A 19586-nucleotide genomic window follows, 5' to 3' on the forward strand; every position below is an offset into this window, starting at 1 on the left:
ATACAAGAGATAAACAAATCCAGAAGTTTGTTCTTTGAAAGAATAAATAAGCTTGATAGACAACTAGCTAGACTAATGAAGAAGAAAAGAGAGAAGATCCAAATAAACACAATCATAAATACAAAAACCCTCAGAGACTACCAGGAACACTTCTATGCACACCATCTGTAACACTTAGAAGAAATGGATACATTTCTGGAAACACAACATCTCCCAAGATTGAACCAGGAAGAAACTGAACACCTGAAAAGGCCAATAATCAGTTCCAAAATTGAATCAGAAATAGAAAGCCTACCAACCAGAAAAAGCCCAGGACCACATGACTTCACGGCCGAATTCCACCAGATGTATAAAGAAGAGCTGGTATCATTCCTACTGAAACTATTTCAAAAAAGTTGAGGAGGAAGGACTTCTACCTAACACATCCTATGAGATCAGTATCATCCTGATACCAAAACCTGGCAAAGACTTAACAGAAAAAGAAAACTTCAGGCCAATATACTAAATAAACATAGATGTAAAAATTTTCAGCAAAAACCAGAAGCACATCAAAAAGCTAATCCACCACAATCAAGTGGGTTTTATCCCTGGGATGCAAGGTTGGTTCAACATATGCAAACAAATAAATGTAATTCATTACATAAAGAGAAATAAAAACAAAAACCACATGATCATCTCAATAGATGCAGAAAAGACTTTTGATAAAGTTCAGCATCCTTTCATGTTAAAAACCATTAATAAACTAGGCATTGAAGGAGCATACTCAAAATAATAAGAGCCATTTATCACAAACCCAAAGCCAATTTCATACTGAATGGCAAAAGTTGGAAGCAATCCCTCTGAGAATTGGAACAAGACAAGGACGTCCACTCTCACCACTCCTGTTCGACAAAGTACTGGAAGTCCTAGCCAGAACAATCAGTCAAGAGAAAGAAATAAAAGGCATCCAAATAGAAAGAGAAGTGAAACTATCTCTGTTGGCAGATCATATGATTCTATACCTAGAAAACGCCATAGTTTCTCCCCGAAAGCTCCTAGATCTGATAAACAACTTCAGCAAATTTGTGCAAAAATCAGTAGCATTCCTATATACCAACAACACCCAAGATTCACGAAAGCAATTCCATTCACAATAGCCACAAATGGAATAAAATACTTAGGAATACAGCTAACAGGAAGGCAAAAGATCTCTACGATGAGAATTATAAAATGCTGCTCAAAGAAATCAGAGATGATACAACCAACCAAAAAAATATTTCCTGCTCATGGATAGGAAGAATCAATATTGTTAAAATGGCCATACTGCCTAAAGCACTTAAAGATCTAGCGCTATACCTATCAAGTTACCAATGACATTTTTCACAGAATCAGAAAAAAGTTATTTTATAACTCATGTGGAACCAAAAAAGAGCTCAAATAGCCAAGGTAATCCTAAGTGGAAAGAATAAAGCTGGAGGGATCACGTTACCTGACTTCAAACCATATTAGAAGGCCACAATAACCAAAACAGCATGGTACTAGCACAAAAACAGACATATAGACCAATGAAACAGAATAGAGAACCCAGAAATAAAGCCATGCACCTGATCTTCGACAAAGTTGACAACAACAAGCAATGGAGGAAGAACTCCCTATTCAATAAATGGTGATAGGATAACTGGCTAGCCATATGCAGAAAGTTGAAGCTGTATTCCTTCCTTACACTGTATACACAAATGAATTCAAGATGGAGTAAAGACTTAAATGTGAAATCTACAATTATAAAAACCCTGGAAGATAACCTAGGAAATAGCATCCTGGACATAGGCCTTGGCAAAGATTTCACAGTGGAGACATCAAAAGCAATAGAAACAAACCAAAAATTGATAAACTGTACCAATTAAACTAAAGAGCTTCTGCACAGCAAAAGAAATGTTCAACAGAGTAAACAAACAACCTACAGAATGGGAGAAAATATTTGCAAACTATTCATCCAACAAAGGTCTAATATCCAGAATCCATAAAGAACTTAAACAAATTAACAAGCAAGGAAGAACTCCATTAAAAAGTGGGCAAAGGACACGACAGATTTTTTCCAAAAGAAAACATACACGCAGCCAACCACCATAGGAAAAAAATGTTCAACATCACTAATCAGTAGAGAAATATGAATCAAAAGCACAATGAGAAACTCTCACACAGTCAAAACGGCTATTACTAAAATGTCAAAAAATAACAGATGCTAGCAAGGTTGTGGAGAAAAGGGAAGGCTTTTACATTGCTGGTGGGAGTGTAAAGTAGTTCAGCCATTTTGGAAAGCAGTGTGGCAATTTCTCAAATAACTTAAAAGAGAATTACCATTTGACTCAGCAATCCCATCACTGGGTATATACCCAAAGGAATATAAATCATTCCACTATAAAGACGTATGTGTGCATATGTTCATCACAGCACTATTCCCAATAGCAAAGGCATGGAACCAACTAAATGCCTGTGAGTGGTAGACTGGATAAAGAAAGCGTGGTACATATACACCATGAAATACTACATAGCTACAAACAGAAGGAGATCATGTCCTTTGCAGCAACGTGGACGGAGCTGGAGGCCATAATCCTAAATGAACTGACACAGGAACAGAAAACCAAACACTGCATGTTCTGACTTACAAGTGGAACCTAAACACTGAGAACACATGAACACAAAGAAAAGGAACAACAGACAATGGGGCCGACTTGAGGAAGGAGGGTAGGAGGGGGGAGAAGATCCAAAAATTATGTATCAGGTATTTACCTGGGTGATGCTTATCACCTGGGTGATGAAATAATCTGTACATCAAACTCCCATGACATGCAATTGACCTATGTAACAAACCTCCACATGTACCCTTTAACTTTAAAGAAAGACAAAGTGAGTTTCTCCAGCAGCAGCAGGGGGCCAGAGGTGTGGACAATAAGCTGAAGTCCTCAGGATTTCCTGATTTCTCCCTACTTTCAGATGATCTTACTGACCTCAACTCTTTCCTTGGGCAAATCAGCTTGTTCTTTTCATATTAAAAACTGGGGGCCACAGAGCGGTGGCTCACACCTGTAATCTCAGCACTTTGGGAGGCTGAAGCAGGAGAATCATTTGAGCCCAGGAGTTTGAGACCAGCCTGGAAAACAAAGAGAGATCTCCATCTCTACAAAATACTAAAATTAGCCAGGTGTGGTGGCAGGCACCTGTATTCCCAGCTACTTGGGAGGCTGAGGTGTGAGGATAGCTTGAGTTCAGGAGGCTGAGGATGCAGTGAGCCATGATCGTACCACGGCACTCCAGCCTGGGCAGCCGAGTGATACCCTGACTCAAAAATTAAATAATTGATTTTAAAAACCTAGAAAGTGGGGGCAAGTCATCCAAGTCTGATTATGATGGCCCTGTTGATTAGTTCATCAACAGCCTGGCAGCTCAAGAACACAACTAAGAAAGCAAATCGCAACACCTGGCATTGTTTGGATCTCTGGGAGGAACACGTGTCCCCACACTCTCTGAGCAATGTCTTGAGGGTGGTTACAGGAAGGTTTAGGCTCTTTCTGGGAAATTGACAGAAAACATTGCATCCTACACACCAGCCATAAAGAATGAGAATTAATATTCAGAGTAAGATTGAGAAGGGAAACACTTCATTCCTGTTGGAGCGATGATGGTGTGTGTCCCTTAATATCCTACAAGGCTTACTTGAGTGATAAGTTTTCATATCCAAATCCCGCAATTGTTCCCTCCACCTTTGCAGAATTTGCAGAGCATCTTATTCAGAGGAGAAAGAACAGCCTGTACTTGACTTGTATTTCTACTCTGCTGGAGAGCATCAAATTCAAGAGAAAAAATAAGTACCTTTAGTACATATCATTACCCAAGATTGTTTGGTTCTCTCCCATAATTTAATACGATCCAGTTTTAATGGAGTCAGAGGGAGAAGGACAGACATATCCCCGGGACCTACAAGCAGGGCTGCTATTTTACTGAAAACAAGAGGCAAGGATATCAGACTCCTATAACTCTTCCCTGTGTGGGTATTTGCAATGTTAAAAGCAAGACTGTGATTTCCTCTAACACTTGGGCAGTATTTGGTGGAATCTGTCACTAAGTACAGTAATCACTGATCACTGACCCAGAAGTGGGCAATGATGGTTGGGGCACCGAATCCTGGCTCTACCCTGGGAACAGGTATACGACTCTCATAGCCTAATGCCTCATGTGCATCTGCCCCAAGAAGCGTGTAATGCCATGTATGTGCAAGGTGCTTGGTGCACAGGGGTTTTTTTTATTGCTCCCCTAACTGTCCCCCCATTCTCCTTCCCACCGTATTTCACAACATTTATTTTTCTCTCTTTTGGGTCATTTTCATCATGAACAAGTATGCTATCATTTCTCCCACTTAAAAGCAAAAACAAAAACAAAAACACTCTTGACATGACCTCATTAAATAGCACCCCATTTCTCACTCTCTGTTTACAGCAAAACTCTTCAAAAAGAGATAACTAGATGTACTATGTCCAATTTCTCTCTTTGCATATCCATATGTATATTTACAAACAAGGTCCCATTCTGTCACTCAGGCTTGAGTGCAGTGGTGGGATCATAGATCACAGCAGCCTTGAACTCCTGGGCTCAAGTGATCTTCCCGCCTCAGCCTCATGAGTAGCTGTGACCACAGGCACGAGCCACCACGCTCAGTTAATTTTTAAATTTTTGTATACATGGGTTCTGTTGCACAGGCTGGCTTTGACCCCACTGGCCTCAAGCAGTTCCTCTCCCTAGGCCTCCCAAATACGTGCATTTTCTAAATGTTTTAATTGAAGTATAGTATTCTTAGGGAAAAAGGAAACGTGTACACACACACACACAAAGTGTAAATAAAGCTCAAAGAGTTTCCACAAGCATACGGCCAGCACCCAGGTCAGGAAAAGGAATGTCCCCAGCACCCACAAGTCCCTCCGTGCCCCTCTGGTGTGCCTGCTGATCCAAGTCCCAGCAGTGCAGCTCTGCCTCGCTGGATGGTTCCCTTCCTCTCGCTGTGGAGTCTGCTCCTGGGGCTGTCCCTCCTTGCATGCCTGAAGCTGCTCATCAGCGGTCAATGCTCCCACGGGCCCCTCATCACCGGGCCGGTACTTGACCCCCAGCTCAGGACTCACACTCCTACCCTCGGCCCAGACGTCTCCCTGGAGCCCCCGTGGTTCAGTGCCTCCATGCAGAGGCCCACAGCTCTGGGACTTGAGAGGCCCCGCTGCAGGTGCTGCCTACCCCTCTGCAGGAAACCCCTGGTCCAGGGCATCCCTCCCTTCCCTCTTCCTTTCACACTGCAACCTAAGCCCAGGGGTCATTCATCCAGAAGACACCCCGCAGCTCCCCACTGCTTATGAAATTGCCAGCCACCCCTGCAGCGCAGGTCTCCGGGTGACAGCTGCCGCCGCCCTGCGCCTCCCACTCCGCTCTGTTCTCTGAAGGCTCCTGGGAGCATGTGACCATAGGGGCTTCTCCTCTACTCAAGCCCCGGAGACTTCTTATCCCAAAGTGGAAGCCCCGCTCAGTCACAGCCTAAAGAGTCTTGGGGTCTGCCCATGTTGGTCCCGCCTTGTTAGTTACCCCCTACCCCCATTCCTCGCTCCACACCCGCGGCCCCCTGCTCGGCCACGCCGGCCCCACCTGCCCCACGTGTGCCCCCCAGGGCCTCCGCACTGCAGGCCTCTGTCTGGAAGCTCCTCCCCAAGGGCTCCCCCTAGCTCAGCCCAAGGCTTCATCATAAGACACCATCCTTTCCGCGAGCCCCGCCATGGCCACTCTGTTTAAAATGTTTCTCCCAGCTCCACACTCCCCATGTCCATCCGCAGCTAATAGCCAGTGAGTAAAAAGTAAAGCTGACCTTGCAAGGAAGAGAGGCAGGCGACGAGCACGTTAGCTCTGAGAAGAGGGATTTGGTTTGCTCTGTTTCACTGCTGCATGCGCAGCACTTACTGAACACGTGGGAGGTGTTCACTAATCAGTGGGTAAATGATTGGATTCCAAGGGGCTTTGCTACTAGCTAGGTTGCACTCTTGTTCTAGATTTTCAGTACCATAAAAAGATTCTCTTTTTTTCCCCTAATTTGCCCAATTCCCTTTGCTGGTACTATTCATAAAATTCATAATCTGCTTCCTAATACCCTTTTCTCATTTAATTATTGTTATAATGTTGCAGTTAGTAAAGGAAAGAAACATTTTATGAAATGAAATTAGATCAAGACATAATAAATGCTTGGATGCAAAGACGTCTGCCAGCAGAGTCAACACACGAACCCTGGGGCCTGCCCTGCGCAGGTCCAGGCCCAGTGCCCTCTTTGGGGCAGGGCTCTGACTTCAGTCCCTGGCTGCCCCCATCGCATGGGATGGAGTGAAGTGCCATGAGGACCAATGCCACACCATGCTCAGACAGGCTTTCCTCCCCTGCCAGCCTTTCCAAACAGGATGGGAGGACGGTGAATTTAGAAGCAAGGACTGTGGTTCTATTTTTGTTTGCAAACAGATAAAAGTCAAAACTATATTGCAAAAAATATGGCTTTAAGGGTTAGAAATATTAATATTTCCCTCATATGCCCATACTTGCTACCTCTGTGATATCTGTTACTTATTAAATCCCTTGAAACTTCAGTTTTGTTCATCTGTAAACTGGAGGTAATAATTTTCCACCTTCCGGACTCACTGCAAAGATTAAATAAGATAAAGTGTGTGCATTAACTAGCTGACAGCAGCCACTCAACCAATTATGGGATTCATGTCTATCCTCAGTATCATTCACAAATGTCAGTTCCTAGATGAAGCCACACCACCATAATCGCACACACCCACACCCTCCTCTGTATGAACTGGTTTACAAAGTGTGCTTGCAATGGGGACCGGATGGAACATTGTTGGGCAAAACGAAGTTGTAGACAACATGCTGCCCTCATCTGCCCACCCACCCCAACCCCACAGCTCAGAGATAAGCCAGATGCCTCCCCCAGAGAAGGCAGATGCCTCCAAGCCCACACATCCTGCTAGCTCCGGCTTACTGCTCACCAATGTTGGCTTTAGGCTCATCACTCAACCTCACTGAACCCTGATTTCAGCACCCATGTCATAGAGCTCCTATGAGATCATGCATGTAAGACAGCACTACTCACACCCGAACAACATCAGAACCCAGGGCATCCCTCCCTTCCCTCTTCCTTTCACACCACAACCAAAGCCTGGGGGTCATTTCTTCCAAAAGACATCCTGCAGCTTCCCACTGCTTATTAGATTCCCAGCCATGACTGCAGCGCAGGTCACCACAGCCCCTCCCAGGTGACGGCAGCAGCATCCACGAGGAGCTGGAGGCCTCCTCAAAATGCAGATTCCTGGGCTTTGCCCCAGAGACTCTGACTGAGCAGGTCTGTGGTGGAACAGACAGTGTGCATTTCTAGCAAGTGCGTAGGGGGTCCAGGACCACACCCTGGAAGCAAGGATGCATGGCCACAATGCTGAAGCTGGCGCACAGTAGGTGGTCAGACAATGTTACCCACCTCACTAACACTTTGATTACTACTGTTATGCTAGTTCATGAACATATTTTTAGAATTAGCAAAATCTCCTGGGAAAGCTGTGTCTGTGTCTTTCCAGGTATCCCTTGGCCTCTGGACCCCCAGCACCTGGGGAACTCAGGTTTCCAGCAGGGCACGACCAGCAGCAGTTGCTCTGCAGGTGCCTCCTGGGGACTTTCACTGGACTTACATCTCTAACCCTCAGCTAACTGCACACCCTGGAAATCATGTTAACATCATTGTATGCGTCAGGAAACAGAGGCATGGGAGAGCTGCCTGCTAAGTGGGACCAGACTACAACAGGACAAAACAACGTATCGGAGGCGCATAATTCTAGAGATGGCTTCCCTCATTTTCTCCACTGCCCAGTTTAATCAAACTACCATAAGATGTTGTTTTGTTTTACTGTAATGGCTTGGTATGTTCCTTTGACTTCACTGAACAGTTATTTTGACAATGAGCAGATACAGCCTGTCAGAGTACACTGTGATATGATCTGAGATAAAATGGAAAAAAACCCAAAGTCACACTTAGATGTCAAAGATTTCCTCGTTAATGGCACTGTGGGCCTGGAGAGCCTCGGCTCCACCAACATGCTCTTCGCCCAGGTGCATCATCCCCTTGACCCAACAAGGCGGCAGGAGGTGCTGGCCACTGCGGCAGAGAGGGTTACGGGCTTCCCCCTCTCCAGTCCTGGGCTTCGCACTCCCAGGTGGCCTCGCTTAGGAAAGCACTGATTTAATTTAGTGCAAGGATTCTCAGATTGCATCTGTTCTATTCTGTGCCACACTCTCTCTCCTTGGCAGCTGCCGGCTTCCCCATGATGGCCTGCTGGAGACCACACATCTGCAGTGTGGGCTGTAAACGGAATGCTCAGCAGCCTGGTAGCCGGCTGAGGCATCCTGTGCAGGGCTGCTTGTTTCCAGGATCTGCAGCAGCACCCAGAACCACCACTGCAGACTAAGGGGAGCTGCCTGGGAAGGGAGTTCTGATTGGAAAGGGATGCGGATACAGGCCCTGCAAAGGGGACTCATCTCCACAGGTATCTTTATAAAAGTGTCAGCACCTCTTCTCTGTTGTGGTTCTACCACAGGGAAATCCATTCTCAAAGCGCAATGAAAAGGGAGGGGTGCAGCCAATGGCCCTGAAAGCTCCTCTCTACACCCATAGTGAAGGCAACACCTACACCCACTCCCCAAAATGTTTCCACTTCATCTCCAAAAAAGTGATCAGAAGCCGCTATAGAAACTGCATTTTCCATTTGCAGCTAAACAAGTAATAGAAATCCTCTTCACTGTCTAACGTGTCAAACACCATGAGTTCTCAGACCCAAGCCTGAGAGGCTCTTACTGTGTTCAGAATAAAATTACTTTCTGAGAAAGACTCTAGACACAGTCTCTTGCTCTTTATTATGACGATGATCTTTTGAATAGAGACGCTGTCCATACTTTGCCCTGCAGCAGAGACTGGGGCTTCAATCCGAACACACGGAGCAGCAGAGACCGCGGGCACCACAAAGGACTGGTCTCTCCTCTGGCCGTGTAGCAGCCTCTCCCTGCGGCCCCTTGCCATCTCTCCAGGGCTTCCATCCACCCAGCACTCTGTGGCACTTTTACATGGATGTCTCAGCGGCTGGGCCCCACGAAGGTGGGTGTGTCCCTATTCTTCCCCATATGGAGATGAGGCAGGGCTGGGGTGTACAAAGGAGGCTTCGGGGTCGCGTTTGATGTCACCTGTCCAGCTCCTGGGCCCAATCTGTCCCCTTGCAAGACTGCTCTTTTCTATTGGCAGCATCAGGGTGCAGTTTACGTGGCATGGCAGGCTCTGCCCACCATGGGCCTGTGCCCACGCCCATTTCTCCAGCTCCTGTGTGTCCCAGTCTGGGATGTCATCCTGCAGCAGGGTTTACTCATGTCCTGCCTCCACTCCACAGCCACCAGGCCCTGCCAGACCCAGGAGTCAGGCTCCCCACCCCATGCTTGTGCTGATGGAGAAGAGGTTCTGTGGCATTCGTGGAACGAAGTCACAAGAGAAGCTTGGACAGACCCTCAAGATCAAAGCTGGATCTGGAACAACTGCTAAGCCTAGCCCCAGCAGATAAAGATTTCCCCACTGTGCCCCCCTGGCTACACCCCTGCCTGCAAAGACTGCCCAACTTCTCGTGCCCTGTCAGGAAGCACTTGCCCTCAGGAGGACCACAGGCCACCCACCACTCTCCCCTGCTCCTCCTTGGATGTCAGAAAGAGGGGCCAGTCACCACTCAAGATGTGCAGGGGAAAACAGAAACCCCATAAGGCCAAGGTGGATTCTCCTCTCACTCGTCCAACAAACCCAACCAATACAGAAGCCATCAAGAAGCAACTGCTGGGCTCAGCCAGGCAATCTGTTTCAGACGAAGGACCTGCCAGGCTCAGTTGTGTGCAGCCCTGGTCCCGAACCCTAGAAGCTGGAGAGGGACCCTCTGTACCTTCGAGGCATCTTCAGCCCTCCCTGAAAACACCCCACGGGCGCCCGGCACCACCCCCACCCTGGGCCAGCAGAGGAGTGCCCTTTCTCCCTGTTTTGGCTGGGCAGATAGCAGCGGGCCATGGTAATGCCGTCAGCTCACTCTGTAATTGGCAAGTAGAAATGTCTTTCTCTGATTAATAAAAATGTGAATATAGCTGATTTCTGAATGAATACTCTGCACTTGCTAGAGAAAAATATTTCCAATATTTTCAAAATGTAGGTTGCATAAGGGGCAACCAACAGGATGCTTTGTAGTGAAAAAGGCTGGGAATCGAAACCTTTAGAAGCCTTATGCTGGGGAGGAACGGCAGATGTCATACTGAGCTGTGCCATTTCCACAAGCAGGGCGTTCACTTGGGGCAGGTACACGGGGGCTGCTGTGGAACTGGAATCTATTTTACAGGAAAGATTCTTTAGCAAGGAAATCAAAACCCTTCTTTTCTCCTCTCTCAGTAAGTTAAATGTAGCCCACCTGGGCCTGGTGTTTCCCGGCACTGGGGTCACCCCATGCACACAACCCCAGCACCTAAATGAAGGACAGCCTCCAAAGGCCATGTGCCTTCTACCCAGCAGACACTCGCTTCGGTCGTGAAGCCTCTTCAGAAGGCAGTCCCACCTCTGCGAGGACGCAGCTGCATCTGGGGTGAGGCAGCCCGAATGCCTCCACCCGGCCCCCAGGGTGCCCTGACTCTGACTTCTCCCAGCCTATCCTCCAACTGGGCAAGGGCTGACCCAGCTGTAGCAGGAGCTGTCTGGGCTTCCTCGCTTCTCCTCTTCCTCAGCTGGGATTGTTGCCCTCACCCCTGCCCTGTCCACACCTGCACACCACGTGCGACAGACCAAGGAGGCCTTACCTCATGGGACAAGTAGAAGGCTGCGATGCCCAGAGGCCAGAAGCAGCAGAGCATGGAGAAGACACTGAGGCCGAGGTGGTCCCGCGGGGGCATCATGAGGAAATTGTCCTCACTCTCTGTGTCGCTCGAGTAGTCGCTCTGCAAGAGAGAACCAGCAGGACAGGACAGGAGAAAAGATTAATAAAGGAGTCATCCTGGGGTGTCCAGGGATGTGGGATGATGCCTGGCAGGTGCAGGCCCTCCCCAGGAGGCAGCTGCAGTTGCTGATGGTGTTTGAGCCATCATTACTGCTCCAAGTACACAGCCTCCCAGGAAGGGTGGCCCGGCCAAGGAAATGCTTGCCAAGAACAGGAAGATAATAATGCCAAGTACGGGGCTCTTGGGTCATTCAGTTGCAGAAGAAATCCTACAGAAAGCAGTATTTCTAAGATCACTGGGATGTGAGTGCCTGGATGGTAGGGACAAAGGATGGGACTGGGGACTTCGCAGGGACTGCCTGTAGGGACTGCCTGCCTGGAAGCCACCTGCAGAACTGGGCCCGTTGTCACCATGCACTGTCAGTGTGTTCTGACGATGGACTGGAGACTCTCAGAAGGCATAGCCTGGGCGTGTTTTTCTTTGTATTCCGAGACTTCTCACTAGCGGACAAGGACGAGGCAAGGCTGATGTGGATCGACAGAGAACACTGTCCCCTGAATCTCTCTTTTAAGTTTCCCTCGACTCTGAACTGAGTCAAGACATAGGTGGGGCCTGATTTCCACCTGGAGCATGAGGGCAGCTTCCTGAGGAGCGGAGGACAACCCAGTGAGCCTCAGCTGTGCCCTTCTGCTCTGCGGCCTGGTGGCAGGGGCTGAGGGAGACTCTCCTAGGGGTTCTGATGGAGAAGGTGTGTGCTGGGAGCAGGGAATCAGGGTGAAGCTGGGTACAGGAATTTACTTTTTAATTTTGTATTTTTTAAAACTTTTTTTTTAGATTCAGGGGTATGCCTGCAGGTTTGTTTTATAGGTAAACTCATGTCATGGGGGTTTGGTGCACAGATTATTTCATCACCCAGATATAAGCCTAGTCTGCAGGAGTTATTCTTTCTGCTCCTTTCCCTCCTTCTGCCCTCCAACCTCTGGTAGGCCCTAGTATCTATTCTTCTCTTTGCGTCCATGGGTCCTCATCATTCAGCTCCCACTTACAAGTGAGAACATGGGGCATGTGGTTTGTGATTCCACAGTAATTTTTTGTTTGTTTGTTTGAGATGGAGTCTCACTCTGCTGCCCAGGCTGGAGTGCAGTGGCGCGATCTTGGCTCATTGCACGCTCCGCCTCCCGGGTTCACTCCGTACTCCTGCCTCAGCCTCCCAAGTAGCTGGGACTACAGGCGCCTGCCACCACACCCGGCTAATTTTTTGTGTTTTTAGTAGAGACGGGGTTTCACCAAGTTAGCCAGGATGGTCTCGATCTCCTGATCTTGTAAGCCGCCTGCCTCAGCCTCCCAAAGTGCTCGGATTACAGGCGTGAGCCACTGCATCTGCCCAATTCCACAGTAATTTTTATAAAGCAGCTCAGGTGATTCCAATGCTGACCTAGCAAAGAGAACCATTGCCCCACCCTCCCCACAAAGGGCACACAGGTCCTCCAGGAGGCTGACTGGCTGGGCCCTGCCTTGGTGTTTGTGCAGAGGGTGCCTCCTGGCTGTCATTTCACTGGCTGGGCTCTTTCCTCATCAAAATACGAAGCACTCACACCAACTCCTCCAAACGCCAGGGCCACCCTTCCTAGGCATTTGTCCTACACAAAGTTGAAGCCCATCTCACTCCAGATAATTGTTTCCTAGAAGAGTAGTGGCTCGTTTCCTCTTGGAGGAGGCCCTGGCTTCCTAGCTCTCTGCCAGCTGCCCAAGGTTGTTGAGCAGGGGTCTCCTGCCGCAAGCTGCAGTGCTTTGAGAATGCAGTGGCAGTGTAAGGCAGTGACAGGGCCAGCCATTTCTTTAGGGGCTTCTGGACAGACCCTGTGAAGCCAGACAAAAGTGCAGGTGGGCCCACCCTGTGAGTGCAGCACTTGCGTGGATGCCAGCCCACTGCTCACCACTGGTGTCTGAGCACCCCCAGACATTCCTCCTTACTAATAGACTCTGGGAAGGCCCACAAGTGACCATGGCCCCCTTTCCTATTTCTGTTAATTAAACACAGGTAAAACTGCCAGTCAGAGCCTCTAATCACTGTGCAGCCAGCCATAGTGCTGCAGTGAGACCTGAGGCTCCCTGGTACACCGCATTTCCATAGGCTCAGTTCAACAATAAGGCCTTTCCAGGTGGCCTCTCCTGGAGCTTGGGCTCACTGTTTACTCGCCCCCCAACAAGGCTACAGGGCAGGGATCTGAAGTGCCACTCCACCAACAGGGCAAGTGACTTGCTCAGGCTACAGGGCCAGCTCCTGGCCTCGCCCCTCCTGCCAGGCACAGGTCGAGGAGTCACTGCATCTACTGTGGTGGCTGCTTCATGAGTCTGGGGCTGCAAAGCCTCTGTCCACAGAGCCATGCTTGTGAGATTTCTCTTCTCTTTATTCTGCACGTTGGCCTCCATATGGTCTCTGAACAGAAAGGGGATATGAAAATTGCCATCATTATGGCTAAGGGGGAAGAAAAGTGGAACAGCCCACAGGGATGCATAGTTCATGGGGGAGTTGTGAGGCCCCAGGCTGTCCAGGTGGAGATACTCACTTCCTAGCCTCGGGTGCTGGAGTCTGGAATCTGTAAGAAGGACGAGTGGTGGGTGGGAAGGATAAGCAGTGGGGAGGGTGTGCCCGTGGAGGATGTGGAGGGGTGAGGACGTGCAGGGGTGAGGACTTGCAGGGGTGAGGACATGCAGGGGGAAGGATGTAAAAGGGTGAGGATGTGCAGGGGGCAGGATGTGTAGCGGGGAGAGCATGCAGTGGGGAGGACATGAAGTGGGGAGGACCTGTGGGGGGAGGACATGCAGGGGGAGGATGTGCAGCAGGGAGGACATGCAGAGGGGAGGACATGAGGGGGGAGGTCATGCGGGGGGAGGTCTGCAAGGGGAGGCCATGCAGGGGGGAGGTTGTGCAGTGGGGAGAGCATGCATAGGGGAGGATGTGCAATGGGGAGGATGTGAAGGGAGGGGGCCGTGCAGTGGGAAGTATGTGAAGGGGAGAGGAGGTGTAGTGGGGAGGACGTGCAGTGGGGAGGATGTGCAGGGGGTGGACGTGCAGCAGGGAGGACTTGTAATGCGAAGGAAGTGCAGTGGGAAGGGAGTGCAGCAGGGAGGATGTGAAGGGGAAGGACATGCAGTGGGGAGGACGTGAAGGAGGGAGGCCATGCAGTGCAGAGGATGTGAAGGAGGGAGGCCGTGAAGCAGGGAGGATGTACAGGGAGTGGGACATGCAATATGGAGACTGTGCAGCAGGGAGGATGTGCAGCAGGGAGGATGTGCAGCAGGGAGGACATGCAGGTGGGAGGATGTGCAGTGGGGAGGACGTACAGGTGGAAGGACGTGCAGTGGGGAGGACGTGAAGGGAGGAGGCTATGCACTTGGGAGGACTTGCAGGGGTGAGGACTTGCAGTGGGGAGGATGCACAGGGGTAAGGACCTGCAGTGGGGAGGATGTGCAGGTGGGAGGACGTGCAGTGGGGAGGATGTCCAGGTGGGAGAATGTGCAACATGGAGCATGTGCAACATGGAGGAAATGCAGTGGAGAGGATGTTTAGGGGGAAGGACATGCAGCATGGAGGCTGTGCAGTGTGGAGGATGTCCAGGGGGAAGCACATGCAGTATGAATGACATGCAGCGTGGAGGCTGTGCGGTGGAGAGGGTGTGCAGTATGAATTGCACGCAGCATGAAGGCTGTGCAGTGTGGAAGTCATGCCCCCATGGAATCTGGGTATCTACCCAGCTGCACCTCATCACACATGGCCCTGTTGACTCCACTCTCCATCCCTCACTGAAAACATGTGGCTTTGGGGAGGTCAGGGAGCTGATTTTGGAACTGCTGAGCTTTAGAAGGGGCTGTCTCTGCAGATGCTCAGGAGGTTCAACCTGTGACAAACTAACCCATGTCCAAGACCCGAAAGCAGCAGAGCCAGGCTGAGGAATGGCCATTTCTCCAGTGCACAGCTCAGCCCTTGACCTCAGGGAGCGCAGCAGCCATGGGTCCCGACGTATCCTTGCGCAAAACCAAAAAGTCTGCCTGTGTTTATTTATTTTTTAGTTTCTTTATTTTTAGTTTACAAATGGTGTTATTACTATCTTTATTGTCATTGTCATTTCTGTTTTACAAAGGACAAAGCTGAGGCTCCACGAGGTTAAAACACGTCCACTCACAAATCATCCTGTGAGTGGCTGCTGGAGTCTGGAATCTCTGATGCCAACTGCTCACCTAGGGCTCTGAGCTGTGTGCTGGGTTTGCACATGGCTGCTTTGGCTGCACACAAACCCCACTTTGCCTCCATTGCTTCTCATGAGAAGATGAGTTGTCTTCCTCCCCTCTCCCTGCCAGGGACTCTGATGATTCTGTTTCTTGCTAAGTCTGTCTCATGGTGGTGATGGAAAGAGGCCTGTGGCAACAGTGAGGTTTTCCCGGTCTTAGTCAATGCTTGGGGAACCGTTGCCCCGGACCATATAGGCACATGGGAGCATTGCCTTCCATCTTTGGAAATAGCTTTAGCATTACCCCAAGAAGCAAAGATTTAGCTTTCAGGGCACTCCCCCAAAATCTTCACAGATTTTAATTTAGAAGCATAAAAGAATCACACTCTGTAAATTACCAAGCTGAGGCTAGATGACACCAAAATAATTTGTCAACTTTGATTGAAACAGATTTTAAAAACTCAGGGCTGGGCATGGTGGTTCACACCTGTTATCTCAGCACTCTGGGAGGCTGAGGTGGAAGGATCACTTGAGGTCAGGAGTTCGAGACCCACCTGGCCAACATGGTGAAACCCTGTCTCTACTAAAAAAAAAAAAAAAAAAAAAAAGCAAAGCAGAGCTTTGTGGTGCGTGCCTGTAGTCTCAGTTACTTGGGAGGCTAAGGCAGAAGATTGCTTGAACCCAGGAAGTGGAGGTTGCAGTGAGCCAAGATCGCATCACTGCACTCCAGTCTGGGCAACAGAGTGAGGCTCCATCTCAAAAAACAACCAAGCAAACAACCAAACTCAGACAAATTATAGGGTAGACAAAAACACCCCAGCTCTTTTCTTTGTTCCCTCTTCTGCCAGGAGTGTCCTGGGGTATAAGTGGTCATGGACATCATGCCACCCGAGAGAAAGGAGAGGAGATGAGGCTGGCCTAGGAGAGGTCACATGGATACCAACAAGCCAAGCAGAGAAATACACACAATCCCCAACACCAAGAAAGACTCATCATGCACTGCAGCTGTTTTAAAGAATCCTCTTCATGGGTCATTTAATCAGTACATCTGTGGACTGAAAACATTCCAAAGGAGTCTGCAGTTCATGCAGAGGTCCCACATTTTTGAGCTAAAGCCAAGGCAGAGAATGGTGGGTGCCCTCCAGGGCCACCCATTCTACCGCGTTGCCTGCCTGTTCTAGCCCTGTTTTCCTTACCTCCATGGAGAGAGAGGACTCTCAGTCCCCTTGAGGTTTTCTTCCTGGGGATATTTTAACAAAATAATCATAGTGCAGGGCATGACACCAAATGTTTGCATATCACAATGTTCAATATTCCTGGCAGCTTTGTGAGCAAGAGTGTGAGGCGCCTGTTTCAGGAGTGGGAAGTTAAACCCCACCCATGGCCCACTTCTCTGTGCTCACCGACTCTGGTGAGCATCTCAGGCAACATCCAAGTGTGGCGGTCCCAGTGGCCACATCTGCCCTGAGGAGCCCAGCAGCCATTGGCCATGTGGAGCTGTGTCCACTTAAAGTGCTCCCAGGTACACACAACCAACACTAGTCCCTCGGTGACACCACATGCTCAGAAGCCACGTGAGTCCCATGCCTGTCACATGGGACAGCACAGATGCAGAACATTTCCACCACCTCAGAAGGTCCTATTGGACTGTGCTGTTGTATAGAGCACCTTTGACATTAGTGACTCCATCATAGAAAAAGACTCCATCTTATATTTCATAGGGCACCTTTTCAACAGAGACCAGAGTTTTTTTTGCCTGATCAATAAAAGCTGCACCCAACCAGACAAGGATTTAACCAAGCACATTCTGCACTATTAGTCCTCACCAGAGGACTCTGCAGCCATAAAAAGAGTAAGACTTCAGCAGCTCAAAAACAGTCATTTTAACAGACACCAACTTGCCATCACTTGTGATAAGGGGCCCAGTATCTGCCGTTGAAGGCTCTGCCCACAGCAAAGACTCTTCCTTAAAAGACACTGACCACTGACAGAGCCCCCCGGGCCAGGCCAGCATATTCTTTTCATTCTCGTCACTCTCCCTGGACTGGCACACAAACTCCTTTTCCTATCCCTTTTCTCTTGATGTTAAATGTCACTTAGTTTGTTGTGGAATGTTTAATCTATAACATTAATTTGTTGATTAAATATACTGTGACGTATAGCTTGCAATACTGACGGGTGGCTCGGCTCAAGCCTGCGTGCCTGCCACTCTCACTCTCGAGGCAAGGGGAAGCACTAAGGAGAATGCCCCCTGGGAACTCCAGGGAGCTCGTGGCCTTTATGATGGAGAACGCAGCATCAGTAAAATGCCTGACACTGTGGAAAGGCACAAACGTGAGGATCTGGTGATCTCTGACCTTGCACCGACAGCTGTCTCATGGGATCCGGCCCTCTTTACTCTGGGCTTGGTGTCTTCCACCTGCAGGGAGCTCCCTGCTGCTCTTCCCACGTGCGTGTGTGCCCTGCCTGCATCAGAGCCTGTGCACTTGCCGTCCGCTAAGCCAGGATGCACATGTGCCTAGCTTGCCCACTTCATTTGCGGCTTTTGCTCAAATGCCACTTCTCATCAGAGCCTTTCCTACATAGCTGCAAAGCTGCCACCACCTTCCCAGCTCTATCCCCAGCCTGCTAGGGGCTTCTCTGCACTCATGTGATACTGATTTGTCTACTTTCTGACTCCTTTCTTTTTTCTCTTTTTTTTTTTTTTTTTTTTGAGACAGAGTCTTGCACTGTCTCCCAGCTGGAGTGCAGTGGTGCGATTGGGGCTCACTGTAACCCCTGCCCCCCTGGTTCAAGTGATTCTCCTGCCTCAGCCTCCGGAGTAGCTGGGATTACAGGTGTGCGCCACCACGCCCGGCTAACTTTTGTATTTTTAGTAGAGATGGGGTTTCACCATGTTAGCCAGGCTGGTCTCGAACTCCTGACCTCAAGTGATCCACTTGCCTGGGCCTCCCAAAGTGTTGGGATTATAGGGGTGAGCCACGGTGCGCGGTCCCTGACTCCCTTCCTCTAAGCACCAGGAGGGCAGAAATCTGCACATTTTATCCAAAGCTGTATTCTAAGTGCCCAGAACAGTGCCTGGCACATAGTAGGACTTACGCACATTTGCCGAATGAATGAGGGATTCGCCTATGGCCTGAGCCAATATGAACAACACTAACTAAAATGGTAAGCCCCTACAATTTGTACAGAGGACAGTGGAGTCACCAGCAGCTCCACCTTCCTGGGCCTATCATTGCCCAAGAAGACTCCGCATTCAGCCCGGCTGCCTGACCTCTGATCCTCTCTTCACCCTCTGAAATGCCTTCCTACGCTCTCCAGGGTGTACATCTTCACCATCATTTACATGTGCCCACCGAGAAGCCTTTCAAGGTCGGGTGAGAATGATGACTTGGCCACGGTCAAGGCTGTCTTATTTATGGTGGCTCCAGGGCCACTGAGGAGAGAGCCAAGGACCGCACCTGGGAAAGCTGTAGGTGGATGACATAGCTCAAGCCCCCTGCATCTAAGGAAGGTGCACTCACGTTCTCTGGTCTTGGCAGACAGCTTGGAGCGAGACACTCTCGGTCCACATCACAGGTGTGTGGAAGTGGACCTGGCTGCCTTTGAGGCCTTCAGGCAAGAGCTTCCACTCCCACAGAAGGGAATGACTCTTCGTGAGCCACATGGGTGAGGCTGGTGTCTGAGATGTGAGACATGGAGACCTTGCAGGGCCAGTGCTGGGGCCATCTTCCTGCACCTGCACCATCAGGGCAAGCCCCAGAGGTCCATTTGGGTCCACTCAGGGGTTTTCTGTGGGCTGCCTGGCTGTAGAAGACTGACGCTTCTGCCCATGTCAAACCATCCTCTCTGCACCAGCCTTCTCCAACATCTTGAGGTCTCCTATTCTCTCTTTTACTCGAAGTCAGGTCACGGAAAAACCACAGACATCTCCTGAGGACCCCTGATGTGTGATGCACACAGGGCTCACAAGTACACAGCTGTATGGAGATCCGGGGCTTTCAGAGTGCAGAGCCCTAGGAAGCCATGTTTTCATGTCTGAACACACATTGCCCTAAATTACTGACCAATCATTTTGGGTATATGCTGTCTGTCATACTTTTAGTTTTTCCTACTAGATAGATAGTAGTTTTTTTTGTGTGTGTGGAAAGAAGATATTTCACATACTGGCGTGAAACAAGCAAGAGCAAACTGACAAAACCCTGCCACTTTAAAACTGCCTTTTACAAAGCATGTCTGCTGAGCAGGTTGTTTCATCTGGATGGGTCAGGTGGAGAACTGGGGAAGGGGCTGGGAAGGGAT

At 49.4% G+C, this 19586-nt stretch overlaps 1 protein-coding gene across 1 annotated transcript in view; it reads right to left on the reverse strand.

Annotated features, from left to right (window-relative positions):
• The window catches only part of SYNDIG1 (synapse differentiation inducing 1), a 127123-nt gene that overhangs the window by 72775 nt on the left and 34762 nt on the right, over positions 1-19586 (reverse strand). The window contains exon 3 of the mRNA XM_011952186.1: positions 10915-11052. Coding sequence (XP_011807576.1) covers positions 10915-11052 — 138 coding nt within the window. The remainder of the gene's footprint in view (positions 1-10914; positions 11053-19586) is intronic.

Source organism: Colobus angolensis, unplaced genomic scaffold (genome assembly GCF_000951035.1).
Source record: "Colobus angolensis palliatus isolate OR3802 unplaced genomic scaffold, Cang.pa_1.0 Scaffold336, whole genome shotgun sequence".
NCBI lineage: Eukaryota > Metazoa > Chordata > Mammalia > Primates > Cercopithecidae > Colobus > Colobus angolensis.